We start from the raw sequence: 25,330 nt of genomic DNA on the forward strand, positions 1-25,330 counted from the left end.
TCTGGAAAAAATGAAATCAGAAATAATTACTAAGATAACAGCAAAGATTGTGTCCATAGTGCAAGACCTGATTAATAAATCTAGAGAGGACACATACAAAAAAATAGAGGATCTGAGGAACATGATGGAATCCCAACATAGGAAACAAATAGAATCCATAAAACAGATGCAAACAGATTTCCAGGAGATTAAAAACTCCACTGAAAGTCTACACAGCAGAATGAACCAATGTGAGGACAGAATTTCAGACATAGAAGATAAGATTGCAAATAGTGACCAGGAAAAGAAAAATTGCTTTAAAATTGTAAGGGACCACAAGAAAGCAATCCAACAGCTTCTAGAAGATGCAAAGAAGAATAACATAAGACTGATTGGAGTCAATGAAGAAAGAAGAGAGAGTGCAGATGACGTAAAAAAATCTGTTCACAGAAGCAATGGCAGAAAACTTCCCAGCAGGGGAAAAGAACTTCACATACAGATAAATGAGACATATAGGACTCCAACTAGCCTTGATAAAAAAAATTCAACACATAGGCATATAATAGTTAGGATTCCAGAAACTCAAAGGAAGAACAAAATTCTACAAGCAGTGAAAGAAAAGAAACAAGTCACATACAAAGGAAAACCCATCAGAACCACAGCAGACTTCTCAATGCAAATCCTCAAGGCAAGAAGAGCTTGGAGTGATGTATTTCAAGCCCTAAAGGAAAACAAGCTCCAACCCAGATTGATGTACCCTGCAAAACTATCTTTCAAAATTGATGGAGAAATAAGATACTTTCATGATAAAGAGCACCTTAGGAACTTCATGAATACCAAACCACCACTCCAAAAAATTTTAGACAACATAATAGGAAAAGACAATGAGGATCATAACCCCAGGAAGCCCAGCAGAATGAATCCATTGGGCATGACAAATTAAATGCAAAGGGGGAGTATCTAACAACAAAAAAATGTCACAACAAGGCTTTTAAAACTTTTAACTTCATCTCCTTAATGAGTGTATAACTCAATCTTGTTATTGTACTGGTTAATATTTTTCTTATTCTAGTGTTACACACCTTTCCTTGTGGTATACTGGCTATTCATCATCTTCTTGTGTCTACTTTTTAATTGGATTGACTATTAATGAGCTGTAAGATTTCTTTATATATTCTGGTCATAGGTTATATGCATTGTAAATATGGTTTGTTTAAGGACTACTTTTCATTTTAACAATGTCATTTAAAGTTCTAAAATTTGATGGAATCTCATTTATCAATTTTTTTCTTTTATATGTCATGTTTTTTATATCCTAGGTAGTTCTTGCCTACCTAAATTCATAAACATTTTCCCTTATAATTTCTTCTTAAAGTTTTATACTTTTAGGCTTTCATATTTAGGTTCATAGATCCCTTCAAGTTATTTTTATGTATGGAAATAAAGGGTTGAGGTTAATTTTTTATATATGGATACCAGGTGTTCCAGTGCCATTTACTGAAAACATATCTTTTGCTCGGCTCTTGAATTGAATTTATATTCTATAAAATATTAATGTTAAATAATCTTGCAAAACTCAGTGGACCATATATGTGTGGTTCTGTTTCTAGATTCTCTATTTTATTCCAATGATCTGTATGTCTTCCCTTACACCAATGCTGCCTTGATTACTGTAGCTTTAGAGGAAGTCTTAAAATTAGGTACTAAACATCTTCCAACACTGTTTTTTTTTTCCTTTTTTTTTTTTGTACTCCTGCATAACTTTTAAATTTCTATGTCCAATTCTTCATTTATAGCAAATATACATAGACCTGAATTTTTATATATACCTTGTGTTTTCTAATCCTGCTAAATCCAAATACAAGTTCTAGGAGCTCCTAGAGATTTCTTAGTATTTTCTCTGTAGATGATCATTTCATCTACATGTAAAGATTTTGCTTCTACCTTGCCAATCCTATCCTAATTGTGTCATTTTAATGCCAGACTATTTTGGTTTAGTCCTATGTTTCAAAGTTTAATGGACAGATGAAGAGTAAGCATATCTGCCCTTGTTCCCCACCTTAAGGAGAAAGCATTGTATCTTCTCCATTCATATAAGGCATTCTCGCTGGAAGTATGGAGTACATGTCTTTAATCTGTTGAGAAGATTCTGTTCTACTTCTAGTCTCCTGATAGCTTTTACTGTGAACAGCTGTAGAATTTAGTCCTATACTTTTTCTCCAACTAGTGACAGCATCATATGGCTTTTTCCTTTCCTCTGTTAAAATGATGACTTATGGGGGTGATCTTCCAATGCTGAACCAACATTTCCATCCCTATAATAAAACCACTTTCTATATACTGCCAGATCTGACTTCTAATAGTTTGTTTTGTTAAACAAGTTTCTACCTATGTTTATACTTTTTTCTCCTATTTATCCAATTTTAGGATTAGCACAATGTTGATTTCCTAAAATGAGGAGAGAAGTGTTCCTTCTTTTTTCTGCTTTAAATGTTTGATATAATTTATCAGCTAAAATGTATATGAGCCTGTTGTTGTCATATTGGTAGGTTTTCAAGCTAGGAATATACTTTCTTTAATAGGTGCTATTCAAATTTTATATTTCCTCCAGAGTTAGTTTCATTAATTTGTCTTCCAAGGTACTTCTTAGAACTTGTTAAATTTATTTCAAAACAGATTTTTGTAATATGCTTTCTGTATCCTTTTAAATTCTGTAAAATCTGTGGTAATGTCTCCTAGATCTTGATATTGTAATTTGAAAAAATGTATAGTTGATATTGTGTAATAAGAAGTAATGGTCTAAAGGAGCAGGGGAAGTGGGAGGGGCAGGGGAAAGGAAAGAAGGGAAAAAATATGAGAAAAGGAAAAAAATAGAAACAAAGTCCTTTCAAATAGGGAAAGGTGAAGGGGTGAAGGGAGGGCAGGGGAATGGGGAGAAAAATAAGAACCAAGATACTCATGTAATGGTACAAGATCCCAATGACGTATGTAACTGTATTTTATACCTAAAATGTACCAATAAACTTAATGGGGGAAAAAAGATGAAGTGGCTTAGTAGGCCATAAAGAAATTTAAGGAAACATACCAAACACATAATTGTAGCTGACTATGCAGGGGGTAGAGAAATTAAAACATATATATATATATATATATATATAGAGAGAGAGAGAGAGAGAGAGAGAGAGAGAGTATAAATAATTATATATATATTAGAGAGAGAGAGAGAGAGATTATAAAACAAGAGATCATTGCCCAAATGATAATGATAGTGTATTGATTCAACATTAAGACCCTGAAATCCCAAGAGCATGAAAAAATGAGTAAAAAGTGAGGGAGAAAAGAGAAAGAAAGCAGACAAATATTTTCACAAGAGGAATAAGATAAATATAGAATTTTTTAAGAGCCCTACCCAAGACTTCAGACAAGTCCATATCTGCTGATAGAAATAGTGACCTCCAGTTATCCTACCAGCAGTCACTTCTAGGGGGATATTCAGACTTCCTTCAACAGAGAAATATGTGCACTTAGAAGTCGAAGACATACACCCCAGGACCCCAAAAGCACTAGTTCTCAAATTTAACTATATGTTGGAATAATCTGAGGAGCTTCAAAAGATATTGATGTCTAGATTCCACTCTGAGAGGCTCTGATTTTTAAGATGTGCTTAAGGTGATTTTACTATGTAGATATTTGAGACCTACAAGGCTAGGGAAGCCATTTGAGATGGCCCTCACTTCAAGATCTACCTTCCTAACAATCCTTTCAATAGAAGAGGTTAGGAGGCTTTGAGGAAAATAGTATTCTTTGTCACATTGATGTCTCATTTTACTGTATATTCTGTCTTCTTATTAACGCATGCATTTGTTTATTCATTCCTTAGACTGTTTGAATTCAGGCTGTACAAATAATACACACTCCTTGCTTTTCTTTCTGGAAGGAAAACAGACATTAAACAATATCTCACAAAGATATCATTGCAAAATAGTATTCCAAGCCATTCTGTTTGAAAGCAAACAGAATACATAAGATAATCAATTTATAAAGACAAAGGTAATTGAGTCAAAGACAGCAATGACTTTGACAATGACTGAGATGACATATGTGTTATTCAACTCTTCACCACTACTATAATGAATACCTAAGCCAATCAAGTCAGAAAGGGCTTGTTTTAGATCAGTTTTAGAGGTTATAGTATATGATTGATTGTCCCTGTTGCTTTTAAATACATGGTGATGCAGCATCTCATTGGTGAGAGCACATGGCAAAGCAAAGCACTCACCTAATGACCAGAGAAGAAGAAGAGGAGAAGGAGGAGGAGGAGGAGGAGGAGGAGGAGGAGGAGGAGGAGGAGGAGGAGGAGGAGGAGGAGGAGGAGGAGGAGGAGGAGGAGGAGGAGGAGGAGGAGAGGAGGAGGAGGAGGAGGAGGAGGAGGAGGAGGAGGAGGAGGAGAAGAAGAAGAAGAAGAAGAAGAAGTAGAAGAAGAAGAAGAAGAAGAAGAAGAAGAAGAAGAAGAAGAAGAAGAAGAAGAAGAAGCAGCAGCAGAAGCAGCAGCAGCAGCAGCAGCAGCTGGGGTTCCATCATTCTATTCAAAAGCATACCCCAATAACCTGAGACTCTCAGTAGGATTAAAGTTTCCACCAGCTCCCAAGAGCACCAAGCTGGGACCATGATGTGGACTCGTGGGTCTTTGGGGGACTATTCTAATGTATTTCAGTTTTTCAAAAGTACTGATCCTGACTCACCAGAAGCTTTTATGACTCATTTATAGGTTGCAACTCCTAGTTTTAAATTCACTGCTTTGGCATAGTGTTGACTCTACAAAAATCTATTAAGAAGAATATATTCTGACAATACTTTCTTTTAGATTTCAATTGGAATGTATAGGAATGGGCCACAGAGAAGAGCAAAAGCATCATTTCCCTAATTACCATGAGGAAAAATTGTAATTTCTAAAATCCTCTCTACCGTTTGTCCTCTCTGAACTCATTTGTAGTTTAATCTTCATTGTCAGGTATTAAGAAGGTAGAAATTTAATCTGATCATAGTCATCAGAGGAGCCCCCAGGATTAAATAATAGTTGCTTCATAAGAAGGCAGAGATCCGAGAAAACACATATGCACTCTCCCTGTCTTTTTGCCATATGATATCCAGTATGACCCAGAGAATTTGCCAGCAAGAAGACTGTCACCAGATGTGGACTCCTAAATCTCCAGAATAGTGAGCTAAATAAATCACTTTTCCTTATCACATTACCCAACATACGGTATTTCATTATTGTAATGAAAAATGGACTAATGCAGGGAAAATCATTTCATACAGACCATATTTACTTTGAAGAGACTTTCACCCACTTAATTTCAGGTAGCTGGATTTCACCAACTAATCAACCAGATAAACAAACCTGATGTGTATTAAATTCTGTGCTCTTATTGGTGCAGAATGATGATCTAGAAAAATAAGCTTATAATAGCAAAAAGTCCTGCTTACTACACTAGTGCCTCAATGGTGTAATAGATACACAGGGAAAAGCGAGTATAAAAAGAAGTATTTGCCAAGCAAAAATACTCAATACTGAGAAAATGTATCATGATAAAAATAATCTATCTCAAAAGCAAAAGTGAAACACAGGAATGATTTATTACAGATCATTGTGGATCTGAATCACTCAAGGAATTCTGTTGAAATATAGATTCTGATTCAGTAGGCTTAGAAAGTAATGCTGAAGTTATGGGTTTAAGGAGCATATTTTAAGTAGTAAGAAAAAACAATAAATTGGAGATTTCCTGTTTTGCTCCAAGAGAGCATGTTTCCTGGACTCAAATATTTTTGTCACCGAGGTAACTGGGCCACATGTTGCTATGACCCATTGATATGTAATGCTACAGATAAAAATGTCCTGCTTTCTTTCACATCTGTTCTTCTTTGCCGCCCACACTGAGGTCCTGCTCTCTTTTCAGATTATAAGGAAAAAATATTGATTGTTGTAAAACAAGTTATTTTTGATGTACCAGTAAAGCAACCACATTTTTTTCACATCTTTATATTAGAGAACTTTTAAAAATAATAATTACAATTGTCCTTAATACTCAAAATTGTCATTATCTAGTGAAACATAGATAAAAGTCATGCAGTGCTGAAGTAGCTCAGTCTACAATTTCAGCTCATTAATATTTTTATATTAACAATTTATTAAAAGCTTGTTTATTTGTTTTTGTTTTCTTTTTGGTTTTTTCCCACCATTAAGTTTATTGGTACATTTTAGGTATAAAATACATTTACATACATCATTGGGATCTTGTACCATTACATGAGTATCTTGGTTCTTAATTTTTTCCCCTTTCCCCTGCCCTCCCCTCAACGCCTCCACCCCTCCCCACTTGCAAAGATCCCGTTTCCATTTTATTCCCTTTCTCATATTTTTCCCCTTTCCCCCCTCCCTCCTCCCCTGCCCCCCTAGACCTTTACTACTTATTACACAATATCAGTTACACATTTTTAAAATTAAAATATCCAAGATCTAGGAGACATTACCACAGATTTTACAGAATTTAAAAGGATATAGAAAGCATATTTCAAAAATCTGATTTGAAATAAATTTGACAACTTCTAAGAAGTATCTTGGAAGATAAATTAATGAAACTAACTCTGGAAGAAATATAAAATTTGAATAGCACCTATTAAAGAAAGTATATTCCTAACTTGAAAAACTACCAATATGACGACAACAGGCTCATATACATTTTAACTGACAAATTATATCAAACATTTAAAGCGGAAAAAAAAAGGAACACTTCTCCCCTCATTTTAGGAAATCAGCATTGTGCTAATACTAAAACTGGATAAAGATAATAGAAGAAAAGTGTATGAACATAAATAGAAATTTGTTTAATAAAACAAACTATTAGAAGTCAGATCTGGCAGTATGTAGAAAGTGGTTTTATTATACGAATGGCAATGTTGGTTCAGCCTTGGAAGATCCACCCCCAAAAGTTATCATTTTAACAGAGGAAAGGAAAAAGCCATATGATCCTGTCAGTAGTTGGAGAAAAGGTATTGGACTAAATTCCACAGCTGTTCATAGTAAAAGCTATCAGGAGACCAGAAATAGAACAGTACATTCTGAACAGATTAAAGACATGTATTCCATACAACCAGTGAGAATGCCTTATATGAATGGAGAAGATACAATGCTTTCTCCTTAAGGTGGGGAACAAGGGCAGATATGCTTACTCTTCATCTGTCCATTAAACTTTGAAACCTAGGCCCAACCAAAATAGTCTGGCATTAAAATGACACAATTAGGATAGGATTGGCAAGGTAGAAGCAAAATCTTTACATGTAGATGAAATGATCATCTACAGAGAAAATACTAAGAAATCTCTAGGAGCCCCTAGAACTTGTATTTGAATTTAGCAGGATTACAAAACAAGGTATATATAAAAATTCAGGTCTGTGTATACTTGCTATCAATGAAGAATTGCATATTGAAATTTAAAAGTTATGCAGGAGCACAAAGGACCTAGAAAAGTAAAAAAAATAAAAACAGTATTGTAAGATGTTTAGTACCTAATTTTAAGACTTCTTCTAAAGCTACAGTAATCAAGGCAGTGTTGGTGTAAGGAAAGTTATATAGATCATTTGAGTAAAACAGAGAATCTAGAAATAGAACCACACATATATGGTCCACTGAGTTTTGAAAGATTATTTAACATTAACATTTTATAGAATATAAACTCAGTTTAAGAGCAGAGGAAAAGATAGTGTTTGCAGCAAATGGCACTAGAACACCTGGTATCCATATATAAAAAATTAACCTCAACCCTTTATTTCCATACATAAAAATAACTTGAAGGGATCTATGAACCTAAATATGAAAGCCTAAAAGTATAAAACTTTAAGAAGAAATTATAAGGGAAAATGTTTATGAATTTAGGTAGGCAGGAACTACCTAGGATATAAAAAACGTGATGTATAAAAGAAAAATATTGATAAATGAGATTCCATCAAAATTTAGAACTTTAAATGACATCATTAAGAAAAAGAAAAGTAGTCCTTAAACAGACCATATTTACAATGCATATAACCTATGACCAGAATATATAAAGAACTCTTACTGCTCATTCATAGATGACCCAATTAAAAAGTAGACACAAGAAGATGATGAATAGCCAGTATAGCACAAGGAAAGGTGTGCAACTCTAGAATCAGAAAAATACTAATCAGTACAATAACAAGATTGAATTATACACTCATTAAGGAGATGAAGTTAAAAGTTTTAAAAACCTTGTCATGACTTTTTGTTGTTGGATTCTCCCGCTTTGCGCTTAATTTGTCATGCCCAATGGATTCATTCTGCTGGGCTTCCTGGGGTTGTGATCCTCATTGTTTTTTCCTAGGGTATTGTCTAAAAATTTTGGAGTTCTGGTTTGGTATTCATGAAGTTTCTGAGGTGCTCTTTATCATGAAAGTATCTTATTTCTCTATCAATTTTGAAAGATAGTTTTGCAGGGTACATCAATCTGGGTTGGAGCTTGTTTTCCTTTAGGGCTTGAAATACATCACTCCAAGCTCTTCTTGCCTCGAGGGTTTGCACTGAGAAGTTTGCTGTGATTCTGATGGGCTTTCCTTTTTATGTGATTGGTTTCTTTTCTCTCCCTGCTTGTAGAATTTTGTTCTTCTTTTGGTTTTCTGGAATCCTAACTATTATATGCCTATGTGTAGATTTTTTTTATCAAGGCTAGTTGGAGTCCTATATGCCTCACTTATCTGTATGTGAAGTTCTTTTTCCCGTGCTGGGGAAGTTTTCTGCCATCACTTCTGTGAACAGTTTTTTTATGTCATCTGCACTCTCTCCTCTTTTTTCATTGACTCTAATCAGTCTTATATTATTCTTCTTTGCATCATCTAGCAGCTGCTGGATTGATTTCTTGTGTTCCCTTACAATTTTAAAGCCATTTTTCTTTTCCTCTTCACTAATTGCAATCTTATCTTCTATATCTGAAATTCTATCCTCACATTGGGTCATTCTGCTGTGCAGACTTTTGATGGAGTTTTTAATCTCCTGGAAATCTGTTTGCATCTGTTTTATTGATTCCATTTGTTTCCTATGTTGGGATTCCATCATGTTCCTCAGATTCTCTATTTTTTTAATCTGTGTCCTCTCTATATTTATTAATCGTGTCTTGCACTACGAGCACAATCTTTGCTGTTATCTTAGTAATTATTTCTGATTTCATTTTTTCCAGATCCTCTTTTGTTGCTAGTTCAGAGGGTCCAGGTGCTTGAGTATCAGATTTTTCCATCTTATTTCCCTTTGGGGATGCTGTAGGTGATCCGAAAGTCTGTTTTTGAGGCTTGTTTACATGTCTTCTCATTTCCACTGTGGGGGGGGCAGTGCTTCTGGTGCCCACGCGGCTCACCTTCTCTGCCCTAGGAGCGTGGAATGGTTTTTGGTTTTTGAAGAGTTACAGATCACACCCACTTCTCTACACTGAGCTGTGTGCCAGCCCCTTCCTAAACCTTTTTACAGGAACATAATCACATCTAATTCTTTTACAGTCAGCTTCTCAAGATTTTCTAATAACAGAAAATATCAGAGATTTTTTTGTTTTGTTTTCTCTTTTTTTAAAAGTATTTTTATAGATTCTCATCCAGAAGGAAAATAACCAACTAAATAAATAAACGACATATACAAAACTATTTCATGAAGAAGGTCTTTCTCTAACATGAATTGAAAAGGATAGAGAGATAAACCATGGGTATGAGTGATATCACAAGGATTATGAGAAAGTAAAATCTTAAAGATAAATAAATATGACAGGAATAAAAGATGTTATTATATAAACTTTCTTAGTTCCTTTCTCTCTCCATCTTTTACCCCTTAACTAGGGGGAAATGCTTGATAGTTACTTCCTTCTACTGGATATTTAAATTATACAAATGGTGTGGAGTAAGTTCATGTGTGTATGTGGGAGGTGAAATCTTATCTGGAAATCAGGATGGGATTTTTTCTTTTCTTTCTTTTGTTTTTGCTTTTCAGTACTGAGGATTGAGCCCAGGTCCTTCACACTAAGCTACATCTCCCAGGACACTGGGATTCCAGGGCGTATTTTCATAAATAAGATAGAGATGAGAGGAAGAGAGAGATCAATACAGAGAATGATGAAGAAGGGAAGAAAAGAAAAACCTGAACCAGAAGGATGGAAGAAACTAGATAGCAAAAAAATCCTCAGAAGATAACTGGCTGAACTTGTTCATAACTGAAGCAGGCTGGAGGAACACAGTGGGGATTGAGATTGACATTGAGGGCCTCATTACAAGGCAGGACTGTGGGTTGGTGGGTAGCACTACAGTCTGGTTGGCCTGGAGAGTCACTGGCATCTCACACAGTGAGAAAGAGCTAGTGAGTGTGACAGGAAAGACAAATTGGATGGGAGAAAGCAGTCTTCAGTGTTATTTTGGTGAGTAAATGAAAATATTTTAAATTCACTTAAAATCTATAGTTATACACTGAGGGCTGGGAAGGTAGCTCAGCAGGCACAGTGCCTGCTTGGCAAGCCCAAGGCCTTGAGTTCGATTCCTGGTACCAGAAAATTTAAAAAAAAGAAATATAGCTATATACTGAAGTTAGTGTTATAGTTATATAGTTAAGTTAAGTTATAGTTGTATACTGAAGTTAGTGTTGGTCACTAAACTACAATTGTTTGAATTTTCCCTAGTACTCTGCTGAGCCACCTGGAAAATTAGAATTATTCAGCCTTCAGAGATCAAAGTGGAAGGAAGAAGCTGTGAGAGAGTGAGAAGAATAAACCAGAAGATTAAACAAAACAGTCAGTGGTATAAATCAATCAGGTTTAGTAAGCAAGGCTTTGTTCACTGTAAAAAGGAACAAAGTCACATTTACGGACATACTGAACCCTACAGAGCTGGAGCACTTGAGTTTCAATGAGATATACGTGTTACTTTTCTTAAATTCAAAAGAGATCCCTCTCTCCATTATCACTACAAAATACCCTCACCAGAACTCCAGTTATTTGAGGTAAATCTGAATTACTGTTCTTTGTAACCAAAAGAGCCAAAATACAATAAACACAAAAACAAGCACACCTAATTGCAAAAAGCCTCCAATATTATTATGATGACAAGATGATACCAATTAATTCAATCATAAAGTTTTTGAGAATTTTCTGTTTTCCAAGAATTTTCTCTTCACGGGGCTACAAACTAAGTGTTGGATAAACAAACTAGACAAGTCTCCAACTTTAGGGAGCTTCATTCTTGTAGGCAGACTAAAAATGGATAAGTAAATGAGTCATGTCTTCAAAGTCATAAAATTCACATGTGCCATGTCCTGTATCCTAAAAATCTAATTTAAATCTAATTTTAATTTTGAATTATATATTCATTGAATTAAGCAGGTGTTTTTGACATCTTGCAAACACATTACAACTAATGATTCTATTTACTGGTAATATGAACTTTTAACTGAATCTACATTTTGCTCAGAGTTTTGTTTTATCTTGTGAAGTCCTGACAATTTGTTTTAAGCAATAGGCAGGAATAATTTCCAATGCTTTGTTACTTGGCTATTAAAGAAAACCTCAAACTATTCCTCTAAAACACATTGCCAGTGTTTCTTCCTCAGAACCTGCTGATAAAAATCACTGCTGAATTAGGTTCATATTGACAGTTAGATTAAATTTTGATTTAGTAAAATTTTTCCTCATAAAAATAAATATTTAACATTTCTAGATATTGCATTAAAGAAAAAATAAAAACCAAACAAGGTGTTAAGCAGCTTGATAGTTACTCCCATACCTGAGTCAAGTTAGAGTTCTATGAATGTGTGTGTTTGTGTGTGTGTGTGTGTGTGTGTGTGTGTGTGTGAAGGGTCCAAGCAATTATACACTTATGGGAAAAGCCAAGGATAGTCAATTAGCAAAAGTTCATTTTCAGGAGGTTTCTAAGGGAAAAATCATCCTCAATTTTCATTGCAGAGATGTGTCTTTCAGACTCCAAACTAGTATCTGTGTGTCAGGGATAGATCTGCTATAGACACATCTGCATAAACAGGGCAGAAGCAGGTGAAGAAGCATGAGAAACTGAGGAAAAAGATTTTGCCCCTTTCAGTATACCCACTGTGGTTGAAAACCCCAATACTAAAGCAGATTGTTCAGGTTCAAGTCCTGATACCAGCACCTCCCACTTAAATTGGTTTAGGCAATTTATTTAATGTGATAGAAAGTAAGACTAAAGAGGTAAAGGCCATTACAAATTCCTCCCATCACTGTTTACAAGCGTTTTGCAATATGGCCTTGGCACTTTTCACAAGTGAAGGAATGTTTCTCTGCTCTTTGAGTCTGGGCCAGTGCTGGAGCTCGCTTCATCAAAGAAGCGACAGCCAGTGCAACAGCCAGTCCTAAGTCCTGAGATGCTTTGAAGCTTAGAAGGTGCTTCCATGAAGAGAATTCTGAGCCATCTTACCAAAGGAGGAAATCACCAGGGGCAAGGATGACACATCCCTCGAAGAGGTCACCTGATACAGTGAGCCCCTATCAGGTCTCCAGATGAGCCCAGTCTCATGAGTGACCCCAGTGAGACTAGCATAATAACTAGTTGAGCCAAGCAGAAATTGTTGCCCACAGAATCATGAACACTAATTGATTTAATTGCCAAAATTTTGAGATTTGTTATGCAGAATTGATAACAAATACACTCACATTGCTTAGCCTCTATTTTCTCCTTTGTATATAAAGATGATAATATACCTGGTACATGGTAAGCTCTGTGTTGAGTGTGGTATTCATTTCAGTATTCACTTCTCTGCAGTTCAAAACAAGGCTCTCGTGCCCAAAACTATCTAAATTGAGGAAATCTGTGCTTGCATCGTGTGAAAGTCAACAGGCAGCAGTAATGGAACTAACCCTGTTTTTTTTCAGGGTCCTTGACCTTGGTGGCCAAAGTGAAGTAACCTGATGTACTTTTGGGGGGCATGAGGTAGGCAGCATGAGTTTCCACTAGATAACTGGCTGCATGAGTTCAGAATCAAGGGAAGTTCAGTTGGCATGGGACAGAGAGTTTTGAACAAAGAAGTTGACAGGCTTCATCCTAGATTTTAATGCAAGGGCACAAGTCACATGGAAAGGCTTTGTGTTAGTGTTAATGCAGCAACTTTGTGTCTACAACTGGGAGTGACCTGGAAAGAGCCTAGTAAACATCAGCCACCCCCCCAAATGTTTCTGCCACCCCTAGATCCTCCTCCATGGATGTGGTTTCCATAATAAATGAAAGCAGCATTGCTTTTAGTTTAAATCTTCCTACTTTGAGTATAGAAGCTATTAATACAAATATTTCAAAATTTTACCATAAGTTATAATTAATGTTATTATTACAGTTGTTTTCTATACATGCATGCTATATACATTTGAAATATTACTAATAGTGCAATGACAATTTTTTACATTGTATCAGCCTTATTGGATACAACTCTATTCTACACACAAATATATGTAAAAACTTAAATAGTAATTTAAATATTAAATTAAAATAGTAATTTTAAATAGTAATGCAACAATTATAGATTTCTTTGATTGGCACCTGCTAAGTGCCAGATCCTGTTTATTCATGGGGTCATTAATTCTCACACCAGTGCTGGGAAGCAGGTACTGTATAAGTTTTCTCAAGTTTACACATGAGGAAATTATATCAAAGAAAAATTAAACAATTGCTTCATTGTCAAACACTGCTTTGCTAACTTATACTATTGTTAGTTATTAGTTGCATCTTGATTCCACAAGGAAAATATTAAATAATGTTAATGTCTTTTCATTCATGTATTGAAAAGGGATTTCAAATGAGATTTTTATGAAAATATGTAAATACTATATTCATATTTAAATAAAATTGAAAATTATAAGTATGGGATATGCATTAATATTTTTATTAAAACACATCATGATGTAAAACTTGAGTTTGTTATAATTTCTAGTGCTGCATCGACCACTGGGGGGCAGCATCAAACATTATTTTATAACTGCTCAGTTTAATAGGGCTCAAACAGATGAAAGGATGCTGCGACCCGCACGACGTAGGGTCCGAAGCGGGGGAGAGCGGTGGCAGATGAAGAAATGACGAAGAAACCAAGAAAGGAGGATACATACCAAGATTATGCTTGAAAGTTGGGACCAGGTGTAACCGAAGCTTGTGGCCAGCTAATGGCCACCTGGAGCACCATGCACTCTTTATGTATAATGGAAGGCAAATAGGAAGAGAAGGCAGGGCAAATAGTGCTACGTGACCTACATGGCCTAGGCCGAACTAGCATGATTGGTGATCGGCATGCACAGGATACAAATAACTGTCTCCCAGGGCTGTGCCATCCAGGGTCTACAATAGTCTACACAGTCTGTTTGACTCAAATCTATGGAGGAGAAAGGGAGCAGGGAAGAGACAAGGAAGGACCATCCTCAAGCTCGGCCTGCGCCAAGAGGCAATGTTAATATAGTAACTAATAAATGGTGAAACGACTACAGTCTTTAATTCCATGGTACATGTTTATTTTTACTGCACTACCCTGTCTTTCTATTTCTTATTTTTTCTCAAGATGTGAAAACATACTGTGTTTTAAGGTTTCTGTTATCCTTAATAATTTACAGTTTCTCTGGTATACAGAAAATTTCTCAGAAACACAGCCACAGAAAGAATTAATTTACTTTTAGTTTTAATTTTGCAAAGAAAGAGAAAAACTATAAATACTTGACTACTTCAGAATCAATCTTTAGGAAGCCTTACTTTTAAGACAGCAAAGGAAATAAGCACAGCTTCTGCTGAATCTTTATTAAAGGTACAGACTGAGGAACTTGGCAAGATGATGTACCCAATTCCATTCACCCACCTTCCCAAACTTCCTTAGCAGAGAAGTAAGCAGTAGGGGAAACTTCCAGCACGAAAGTTGGCCCAGCACATGAGTATGCAGGAAAGAGTGGACAGAGATGCCAGTATCCACCCCAGACCAGTCAGCTTCATCTCAACATACCTAGTTTGCATTGGATCTATTAATACAAGAGTATGGCCAATTGGCTGGAATCATTCCAAAATTTTCTATAGTTACCAGGAGGTATAGTATCCTTTCTCAACTTACAAGACAGGGAGTATTTTTTGTTTTGGTTTGTTTGAATTTATATAACATAAAATGTTCAGTTTTAGTCTTTGGGTATAGCATTCGGTGACATTAATTACATTTGCTGTGTTATGTAACCATCACTACTATCTGTTCCTAAAACTTTTTCACAATCCTAGACAGAAACTGAAGTATTAACTCCTCATTCTCCATTCCCTTTAGCCCCTGGTAATTTTTAATATATTTTTTGTCTGTCTAAACTTTCTGATAGTTGACATAAGGAAATACATAAAATATTTTCAACTTGTGTCTGGCTTATTTCACTTGGCATAATATTTTCAAATTTCAGCCATGTTGTAGTAAGTATCAGAACTTCATTCCTTTTTATGCTGAATAATATTTCATGGTGGGTTTATATCACTTTTTGTTTATATATTTCTCCATCAAGGGTCCTTGGGTTGAGAAAGGGAATTTTTTTAAAAATGTAAAAACTATAGGACCTGGAGCCATTTTTTACACTACCTGGCAAAGGACAGCCTCCAAAACAGCCTCAAAACATAGAGAAGTAAAACTGGGCACAAAGAGGTTGAGTCATTGCTGTAGACTAAATGGGTTGTGCCTAAAGACAGCCCCAAGTGAGCCTCTTTATCTTATGGGGCAAAATACTGTACTTAAGGTAGTTAACTTTGGGCTTTTCTTCTTGCAAATAGGAATCATAATAAAGCAACCACTGGATAAAGAACATACTGAGCTATGTTCTGGAAAAACAAAAAGAGAATTCCTTTTATCCTTTCTAAATATGCAATGAAAATTTTCTAACTTTGCTGTCAGTATTGTAATTGTAAACTGCTGGTGTCCTAAGTAGGAAATTTTGTATATGTCCTGCTTATTTGTACCCCTCACCCTCTGCTTCTACTTCCCAAGAAATCTTAGTGATTCTCTTGAATTACACTGTCTTTTCTTCCTAAAGTGTGCATAGGAATTAACTCTAGGGAAGAGCACTCTGCAAACTAACTGTCGTTGGGCCTTTCTTTGATTGATTGATTTCTGCTTCCCCTCCGTCTGCTCCTTCTTTTCCTTCCTCTTCCCCTTTTTCTTTCTCCTTTCCTCTACCTCCTCCTGCACCTCTCCTCCTCCTCTTCCTTAATACTTCTTTATTGTAAAAAGATTCTTCATCAATCATTGTCATAATTTCTGTTAAAAGATTTTGTTGTTTTTGTTTTGTTTTCTTCTTTCTAATTTTTATTTTTATTAGTATATGTGTTCTGTACATAATGATTACGTTCTTTGTGGGGAGTTGGTACATGTACAAAACACATCTTAATTCTTTTTATAATCCTTACAATCCACTCCTCTTCCTCCCTCCTGCTTCCATATCTTGGTCTCCCTGTTTTTGTTTTTATTTTTTTGAGGCAGGGTCTCACTATATTGCTCAGACTGATCTTAAACTCACAATCCCTGTCTCAGCCTCCAAAGTAGTTGGGATTACAGGTATCTGCCACTATGCCCAGCTGTTGAAAGATTTTTTAAATTCCCACAATACTCCTGATTTTACCTCAAGTTCACCATATATGTTTCTGAAATGTCACAGAAAAATTATTATAACAAATGTAACTGATGAACCAAATAATAAAATAAAACTGAAGAAGTTGCAGATTAAGTCTTCTCCTCTGAATTGGTTGCCAAAATTATTATCTTTTGCCAAATAAAATTTCAACAATTTCCTTTAACTCATTTTATAATTTATTAGCTCTCAATCTCTAACACTCATCAAATAGTTCATGCATATACAATACAGGCTTTTTCTTTCCTTGCTTCCCTCCTTCTCTCCCTCCCTCCCTCCCTCCTTCCCTCTTCATATCAAGTCATATTCAAAGCTTTAATTATTTTACAAAAGGTAGGTGATGTTCTGATGAAGAATGAGTGTCTTGCCTACTCCACACCTACCCACAACTGTCCCTGTGGTTTTGAGTAAAATTAACTGGAAACTTTTACTGTTTTAGTGTGCTAATTTATAACTGGAGTTGTATTATCCAAGCAAGAGAATAATTCTTCTAGTCCTTTTTGTATATATTGTATTTCAATCTTTTTACTATCTTTGACTCCTTCCCAAATATGTCTTAAAACACTCCAAAAAGGTTAAGGGCTTCAGTGAAGACATAATGGGATTCCCACAATGTTTGTCGCAAAGGTTCTTGTTGGTCTCCATATACCCACTTCTGCATTTTCCAAACTTTTTTACTCCAATTCCTAGCCTTAAAAATATAACAGTTATACTGAGTGGGTACACGCAGAAGGCACTGTGCTATTTTAAACTTTATATCCATTATTTCTTCATTTGAACCCTCCTAACAGCCCATGTCTTTGTGCTGTCGGCATTTATGCTACATCACTGGTTCTTAACTTTGGGTGCAAATTATAATCTTTTTTTAGTTTGGGGAGCTTTTCAAAAACTTGATACTGATTATCACATGCAAGTCAATTAAATCAAAATCTCTAGGGTTGGGAACCAGGCGTCTATGTCTTTAAAATCTCCCCAAGTGATTCTTGTATGTCACCAAGATTTAGAATAATTCTTAGAGGAATTGTTCTAAATCTTGGTGACATACAAGAACATTAATTTTCTACATTTTCTTATCTAAGTGAGAACTCTTCAAATGTAGTACATGGATGCACACTTCTCTCTGTGATGTTACCATTACTTAAAATGATTTTGAAGTTCCTTGTTTTGGAATTGCTTTTAGACAATTTACCAGCCACCATTTGATAAATTCTTTTTCGCTGCCCACAGCAGGATTGCAAGAGACCCGCAGAGCTCTATGTTCACCAGGGAAGACCATTCCTGGCCCAGGGCCTAGCTGTAACCAAGGAGGATGAAAGTGGACACAGTGCTCTGCAGGCTCTTAGCAAGACCACTACTCCACACCCTCCCCTTCTCACCTTATTAATACCTAGGACCAAGGCAGCTAGAATTAAAACTGATTTTCCATCTCCTTCTTGGAGATATTCAAAATTAATCACCCTACACCTTAAGTTTTCATTTACTTCAGGCAGCACAAGTCCCATTATGTCTTAGACCATCCTTTTCCCCTGAACTCAAACCCATCAGGCTCTAAACATCCCCCAATCTGATTCCATCTCTTCACTTCCCCACACTTGCACTGTGCAATCTGGAAAGCTGACAGCTACAACCCCAAACCCTTGCCCCTGGCATTCTCTACCTCTTCTTTGAACACTTCATTTCCCTTTTTGATCTAATTGAAACCTAGCTATTCCACAAAAACACAGCTTTTTGAACACCTACAATATCCCAGCACACAAAGTAGATGCCCAGAATATGTAGAATATAAGAATGATTCATAGTACCATTAATTATAATTTGGACCCTAGGCAGACAGACAAAATAGGATGAAAGCATAATTTGATGCTGACAAGATATCCACATGTAAATGCCCTGTGCTGAAATCAGGTGAAAGACTATGATTGAAAGTAATGATTAGAAAGTGAATTCAGAATCATTGCCAAATAAATGAGGGACCTGACAACAGCCCCTATGCAGAAAGGAATAATGAAAGAAAATAAATTTCACACCAAGCTTCACCAGACACAAAACACAAGGAACTATGAAAACCATCAAAAGGCAGAACATAAACAAAGAAATAGAAACAGACTAGATACTTTCCATCACATTTGATCTTCCTCACTTGGAAGTATCTCCTATTCTTGAGGCATATGAAGGCTTAGATGAGCTTTCATATTTGTATTCTCATGGTAGGATGCTTTGCCATATAGAAGATTCTCAATAGCTTTATCAAATAATAAATTATGAATTAATTTCAGCTCCAAGATTATTCTCTTGAATTCTCCTTTTTTAATTTGTTGAGGGAGTTCTGTAATTATTATCCTATCCTATAATACACAAGTTAATTATCTTTCCATATCTTTCTCCAGCTCTTTTGTAGGCTCTCTCCTCTCCTGAACTTCAGTTTTAGTGTTGCTTGGTTATAGAATATAATTTATCCTATGAATCTGATCCCAGATAAACACAGATCACCTCCAATTAAACATTCCTAATGCTTTTCCTCATACTTTTACTGTGTGATCAGTTTTTTTCCAAAGCATTTTATTAACACACCTTCTTTTCACACTAAACCTATAAAATATATAAGCAAAATATTATTCTCTTTTTTGTCATTTAGAGACTAAAGTGAGATATCTCCTATGAAATGGAAAGCAAGGTTAAAAATTGTTTGAGGAAAAACTTGGCAGTCTCACCTACACCCTCAGTAGAGAAGACCTATATATGGTCTTCCCCGAGCATTGTTCCTCAGTATGGCTCAGGTTAAAGATCTGCCTCATTCCTCTTGCACACTTCTCTAATTCTCTAGTTTTTTATTGAAAAAACTGAGGGACAGACTTCTTGAATTTACATACATTAAAGCCAAAGTAATTATTCAGGTCTTTTGACTTCCGTTAAAAGATTCCATAGTGCTTAATTTTATTTACCTTTACAAATGGAACTATAATCATCCAGCAGTACTAATATGCTTCATAAATCAACCTTTTAGAAACACTTAGAAATGATAAAACCTGTGCCTGTGCACATGTGTGTGTGTGTGTCTGTGTCTGTGTGTGTATCTGTGTGTTTGTCATATTGGGGACTGAACACATGCCAGGCAATCCTTTTACTACTGAGCTATATCCCCAGCACAGTCTTGTGTCCTTTTATCAAAAACCAAGTTCTTATAAGGATCCAGAATTCTGTCTTTAATTTGATGGAGTCAATTGCACTGAACAACTTTAAAATGCCCAAATGCAATTATTACCAAGTGCAAGAAAGTTTCTAATCTATAAAGCAATTTATGACTTTCCACATTATGTGTCACCTTCAAATCAACACTAGGTATTCACTTTATGGTGTGTTTTTTAGAAACACATTTTTAGAAATATAGATGAGATGGATGTCCAAGATTTAGCTATGTGACCCATTAACAGTATACTCAGTGCATGTTAATAGAAAACAGCATTACTAATGAAAGGAACTAAAGAGCTCCACTTGGTTATGGTGGGATGAAAGAAATACTTTCCATGATTTTGGAAGAAATGGGGAAGAGACAGAAATGGCACAGCTTTAAGGCATAATGGTCCATTTTCTCTTACATTTCCAATCATTTTCTAAGAATTTTTATATGGTCTCGAGATTACACTCATTCACGACAATGAGGGTATCACCTCTGCTTCCTTCCCAGGTGTACCTTAAACAATGGTTAAGAACACAATACACAACTCTTGATGGGATTACACTCTATTTGTGCTTCTTTGTGAAGACTGGAAGGTCCAATGTCTTTTTCCAGCCTCCACTCATTGTCCCTACCTCAATGACTCCAAAGGTTTCTTTGTCATTTCTGCTCCACTCTCCGAAAGAGAATTTCATCTCTCCTTTCCAATCAGGAGGGCATCTGTTTTCTGTGTTCCATCTCCCTGCATGTCTCTATTAATACAATTTTTAAACAGAAGGACTAGTGCAAGATATTTTTCCTACAAATATATATTTGTATTTTCAACATACGATTATTTGCTAGTGCATAAAAGAAATTGTGTGGATGTCATACAGACAACTGACAAGCCAGCCTGGTGGTTGGGGGAAAGTGAGAAGATATGATTTTTAACTTAAAAATCATGATTTGAAATATTTTTATCTTAATTTAAAAAATATTTTTATTTAAAAATAGAAAAGTGGGGGGAATTATGCAAAGGGGAGCTGAAGTAAGTGGAGAGCAGTGTGACTGTTCTGGGCCTTCTGCAACTTTACCCCAACCTGCATTTCTAAGCCACAAGGACATAACGCTGGACCAAATCACAAGTGACAACAACAATAAAAGCTTATCTCCAAGTGAGCTCAAGAGAGGAAGTTCCCAGAAAGAAGATGGGATTCATTCCACAGTGACAGCAGTGTGAGGAGGTCGGAAGAGTGTGGTTTCTGTGTGGTGATCCCTGGAAGGGCGGGGGCTACTAGAGAAGGCACGGGGCGCAGGCTCTTACCCCCTAGCCAGTTGTCCCAGATGTTCTGCAGCATAGTAACCGGGATGCAGAAGAAGGTGATCAGCAGGTCGCTAAGCGCCAAGGAACAGATGAAGATGTTGGTGACGGTGCGCATGGCCTTGCTGCGAGTCACCACATAGACCACCAGCGCGTTGCCAAAAAGCGCCAGGGCGAAAATGAGCACTCCGGTGAGAACGAAGGCCAGCTTGGCGCGCGCGGGCAGCTCCGGGGTGTAGACGAGCGGCTGAAGCCCGTACAGTGCGATGAACTGCTCTCGCGTCAGGTTGTGGTCCCGCAGCAGCCGTGTGAACTGCTCGGGGGTGATGTTGAGCGTCTGCATGTCGTGAGCTCCTGGGACGCTGGGCACCACCCGCTACTGCCCGGCCATCCGCGTGGTTCCCTCACAGGGGCTCCTGGCTGCACCCTGGGAGGCTCAGGAGGAGGAAAGCAGCACACTGATCAAACCCACAATAAAGAGGTGGGGACTAGTGCATGGGAGACTCAACTCATTGTTCAAAAATGTTCTCAGCTCAAGAAAAATAAAAAAGTTCTCCAGCTCTTGTCTAACCCAGGCGTTGAGATCTTCCGTCCAGAATTAAAGAGAGACGAGCGCCTCTCGAGGATCGGCTGGCGACTCTTGATTCAGATAGCTTCGCGGGTTGCACTCAGGGAGCGGCAGAGGGTGGGGCCGAGCCCTGCTGCACCCCGCCCTCTCCGCTTTAGCAGGGCGGGCACCGCCTCCCGCTTGGCTCCCACAGCCACAGAAAGACATCCCGGGTTCTTCACCTACCTGCCTGCTTAGCGAACTCCTCGGGGCCCAGGTCGTGCTGAAATGTAAAATTGTTTTTCTATAGGCTCAAAGTTTCCCATCTTGCAAATGTCAGCCTAGGCAGGGCTTATTTGAAGTTATTTTGTGTATTAAAACTAATTGCACAAGACAGGAAAGTGCAAGGATAGTGCCGAGAAACCCATTTACCATTCACTGAATTTGCCCACTGATTACATCTTAGTTATGGTACAGCACGAAACCAGAAATATGACAGAGCTACAATGTGTGTGCATAGTTCTGTGTCTGTTTAACCGAAAACTGATTCATGGAGCCTATCAAAATCAAGATACATAGCCCTGATCACCTGAAAGATTTCTAGCATACAGTCTCCTTTTGGCCCGACCTGGCTCCTTCCTCCACCATGTCTGACTCCTAGCCATCACTGGTCTGTTACACAGTTCTGTAATTTTATCAGAAGGTTATATAAATAGAATCGTAGCTTGTGTAAGCTTTTGATGACTTTAATGCCCTTTCAATTTACCGTAGATGTTGTATGGCTGTTCTTCATCGCCATGTACCATAGTTTGTTTATCCTTTCACTTACTGGACATTTTGCTTGCTACCAGCTTTGGGCTTTTATGGATAAAGCTGCTAGGAAGAATCAAATACTCATTTTTATGTTGATATAGTTTTAATTTCTATGAAAAATACCACAAGAACTTTGTTGAGTCAGTGATGTGTAGATTTAATTTTTAGAAATTTTCAAAGAAGTTTCCAAAGTAGCTGTATCATTTTACATTTTTACCAATGATGCATGAGAGATTCAGTTTCTCCACACACTTGCTAGAATTTGATATTGTCAGTTTTGTTTGAGCTATTCTAATAAATAGATAGTGATATCTCACTGAGATCTTAATTCGCATTCCACTAATATCTAGTTATACTGAAAATTCTACGTGTTTATTTGCTAAGTATCTTCTTTGATGAAATGTTTAAGTGTTTTGTCCATTTTCTAATTAAACTATTTGTTTTATTTGTTGTTGGGATGAGAATTCCTTTTATATTCTAGATACATCCTTTGTGAAGTAATTTGTAAATATTTTCTCCTAGTCTGAGCTTGTTATCTTCCTGACAGTATCTTTTACAGAACAGATTTTAATTTTGACTGCCATGCTTGTCAACTTTTTCTTTTATTAATTATGCTTTTAGTGTTCACTCCAGTAATTCTTCGCCAAACCCTATGTCTAAAATTTTTTTCTTAAGTAATTTTCTAAATGGACTATGGTTTTACATTTTGCATTTTGGTCTCTGTATTCTGCTCCTTGATATAGATATAGAGTCTAGGTCTCCCCCATAGTCTTAATTACTGTAGCTACCCACAGTAATAAATCATGAAATCAAGTATAGTGATTTCTCCTGCTTCCTATATCTGCTTCTGCATATAAATTTTATAATAAGCTTGTATATGTCTACCAAAAAAGCTTTGCTAACTTCAGTCTTCCAATCCATGAGCATATTTCTCTTCACATGTTTATCTTTCAATGATATTTTGAAGTTTTCACATATAAGCCCTGTACATATTTTGTTAGATTTGCACCTAAATATTTTTTGGTATATCTAAATACTTTAGGTAATGCCCAAGTATTTCATTTGTAAGTAGCATATTTCTAATTTTTGCTTACATGTATTTATTACTAATGTTTAGAAATGTGATTTGTTTTTGTACATTAGTCTTGAATATTATAGTCTCGATGCACTCAATTTAAAGAGTTTTTCTTTTTGGTAGATTTCTTGGAATTTTCTATGTAAATAATTATGTCCTCTGAGGAGAGAGACAATTTTATTTCTTCCTTTCTGAAATGTGTATTTTGTTTTACTTTTGCCTTTGTGCAACGGATAGAGAATCCAGTGCTACATAAATGGCATGGATGAAAATTAATCTTCTCTTGTCCCTGTCGTGGGGGTTAGCATTTTGTCTTCTTTCACTGTTAAGTATAATATTAGTTAAGGATTTTCTTTTTGGACTTTATTCTTTATTTTTATTCTTTATTCTTTTTCTTTTATTCTTATTTCTTTTTCTTTTTATTGCTTTATTCTTTTTATCAATGTCATTGAATTTTGTCAAATGCTTTTCTGCATTAATTAATATATTCACATAATATTTTTCTTCTTCAGCCTGTGAATATGGTGGATTATTACATCGATTGACATTTGAAAATTAAATGAGCCTTGAATATCTAAGATGAAATCTTCTTGGTCCTGGTGCGTAATTAATTCTTCTAATATTTCTGAATTCTACTAGCTATGACTTTTAAGGGTTCCCATGTTTACCTTCATAAGAAATATTGGTTTGCAATTTTTTATTTTTTGTAGTGTCTTTTCTTTCTTTCTGGTTTTAGCACTCAGAGAATAATACCTTCATAGAATGAATTGGGAAATCCCTTGTCCTATGTAGACATATGTGACTATGGAGAGCAATAGTATGGATTTGGATGCATCTATTCCCAGATACACTTACCACTCTTCCAACAGGTGAAGGAATATTAGGAAATAAGGAAGTATCACCAGTAAAGAGCAGCTAGCTTGGTGGCTCCTAGGAATGTTTGAAATGCCCAGGAAACCAGAGTAGAATTGTTCTTTGAAATAATGTATAATTGAAGGTAGGATTTGGTTAGAGGTAAATATAAGAAAAGATAAAATTTGCCCTTAAACTTTCAAATTCTCTTTAGTCTTCTTTCCTCTACTGATACCAGTTCACATTTCCACTACTTTTCCACCTTCTAAACCTCCCACCCCACTCCATCTCACACATGTGTTCTATAAGGCAACTGAAGGCTAAGCTCACAAGATGCTTTCAGTACCCCAACCTTTCCTTCTCCCTCCAAAGCTACTTAATGGCCAAGGCAGAAGGATTAAAAGTTTAAACCCAGCCTGAGAGATTTAGGGACTTAGTGAGCTCTTGTCTCAAAAATTTAAAAAAAAAAAAAAAAAAAAAAAAAAAAAAAAAAGCTGCATGTGTAGCTTAGTGTGAAGGCCCTAGGTTCAATTACTAGTATCACAAACAAACAAAAATTAGTTATCCTTTCAGTGTTGGGACCAAATATCTAAAAAAAAAATTAAAGAAAAGATTTATTTCATCTCAGGGTTTCAGAGGTTTTAGTTTATTTATGATTGGCTGGCTCTAAGGCAGAAACATCATGGCAGAAGGGGTGGCACAGGAAAGATGCTCACATCATGACAGCCAGGAAGAACACAGAGAGGGAAAGAGCTTAAGAATAGATATACCCTTCAAAAACATGAAGTGATTCACTTCCTCCAACTAGACCTCTCCTCCATTCCCAAGCCAATGGACTAATCCATTGATGAGGTTAGTGCCCTCATCATCCAATTACTTTTGTAGGCCCCACCTCTGAATATTGTTA

The 25,330-nt window shown here is 36.3% G+C and overlaps 1 protein-coding gene across 1 annotated transcript in view; it reads right to left on the reverse strand.

Annotated features, from left to right (window-relative positions):
* Positions 1-21,868, reverse strand: part of Qrfpr (pyroglutamylated RFamide peptide receptor) — a 65,018-nt gene extending 43,150 nt beyond the window's left edge. Inside the window, exon 1 of the mRNA XM_004854925.3 lies at positions 21,140-21,868. Within this exon, the coding sequence (XP_004854982.1) occupies positions 21,140-21,479 (340 nt within the window). The 5' untranslated portion in view covers positions 21,480-21,868. The remainder of the gene's footprint in view (positions 1-21,139) is intronic.
* Positions 21,869-25,330: the final 3,462 nt, after the last annotated feature.

The sequence above is a fragment of the Heterocephalus glaber genome, unplaced genomic scaffold, assembly GCF_053883595.1.
Source record: "Heterocephalus glaber isolate CG9 unplaced genomic scaffold, H.glaber_assembly_v1.0 deba00001586, whole genome shotgun sequence".
Classification (NCBI taxonomy): domain Eukaryota; kingdom Metazoa; phylum Chordata; class Mammalia; order Rodentia; family Bathyergidae; genus Heterocephalus; species Heterocephalus glaber.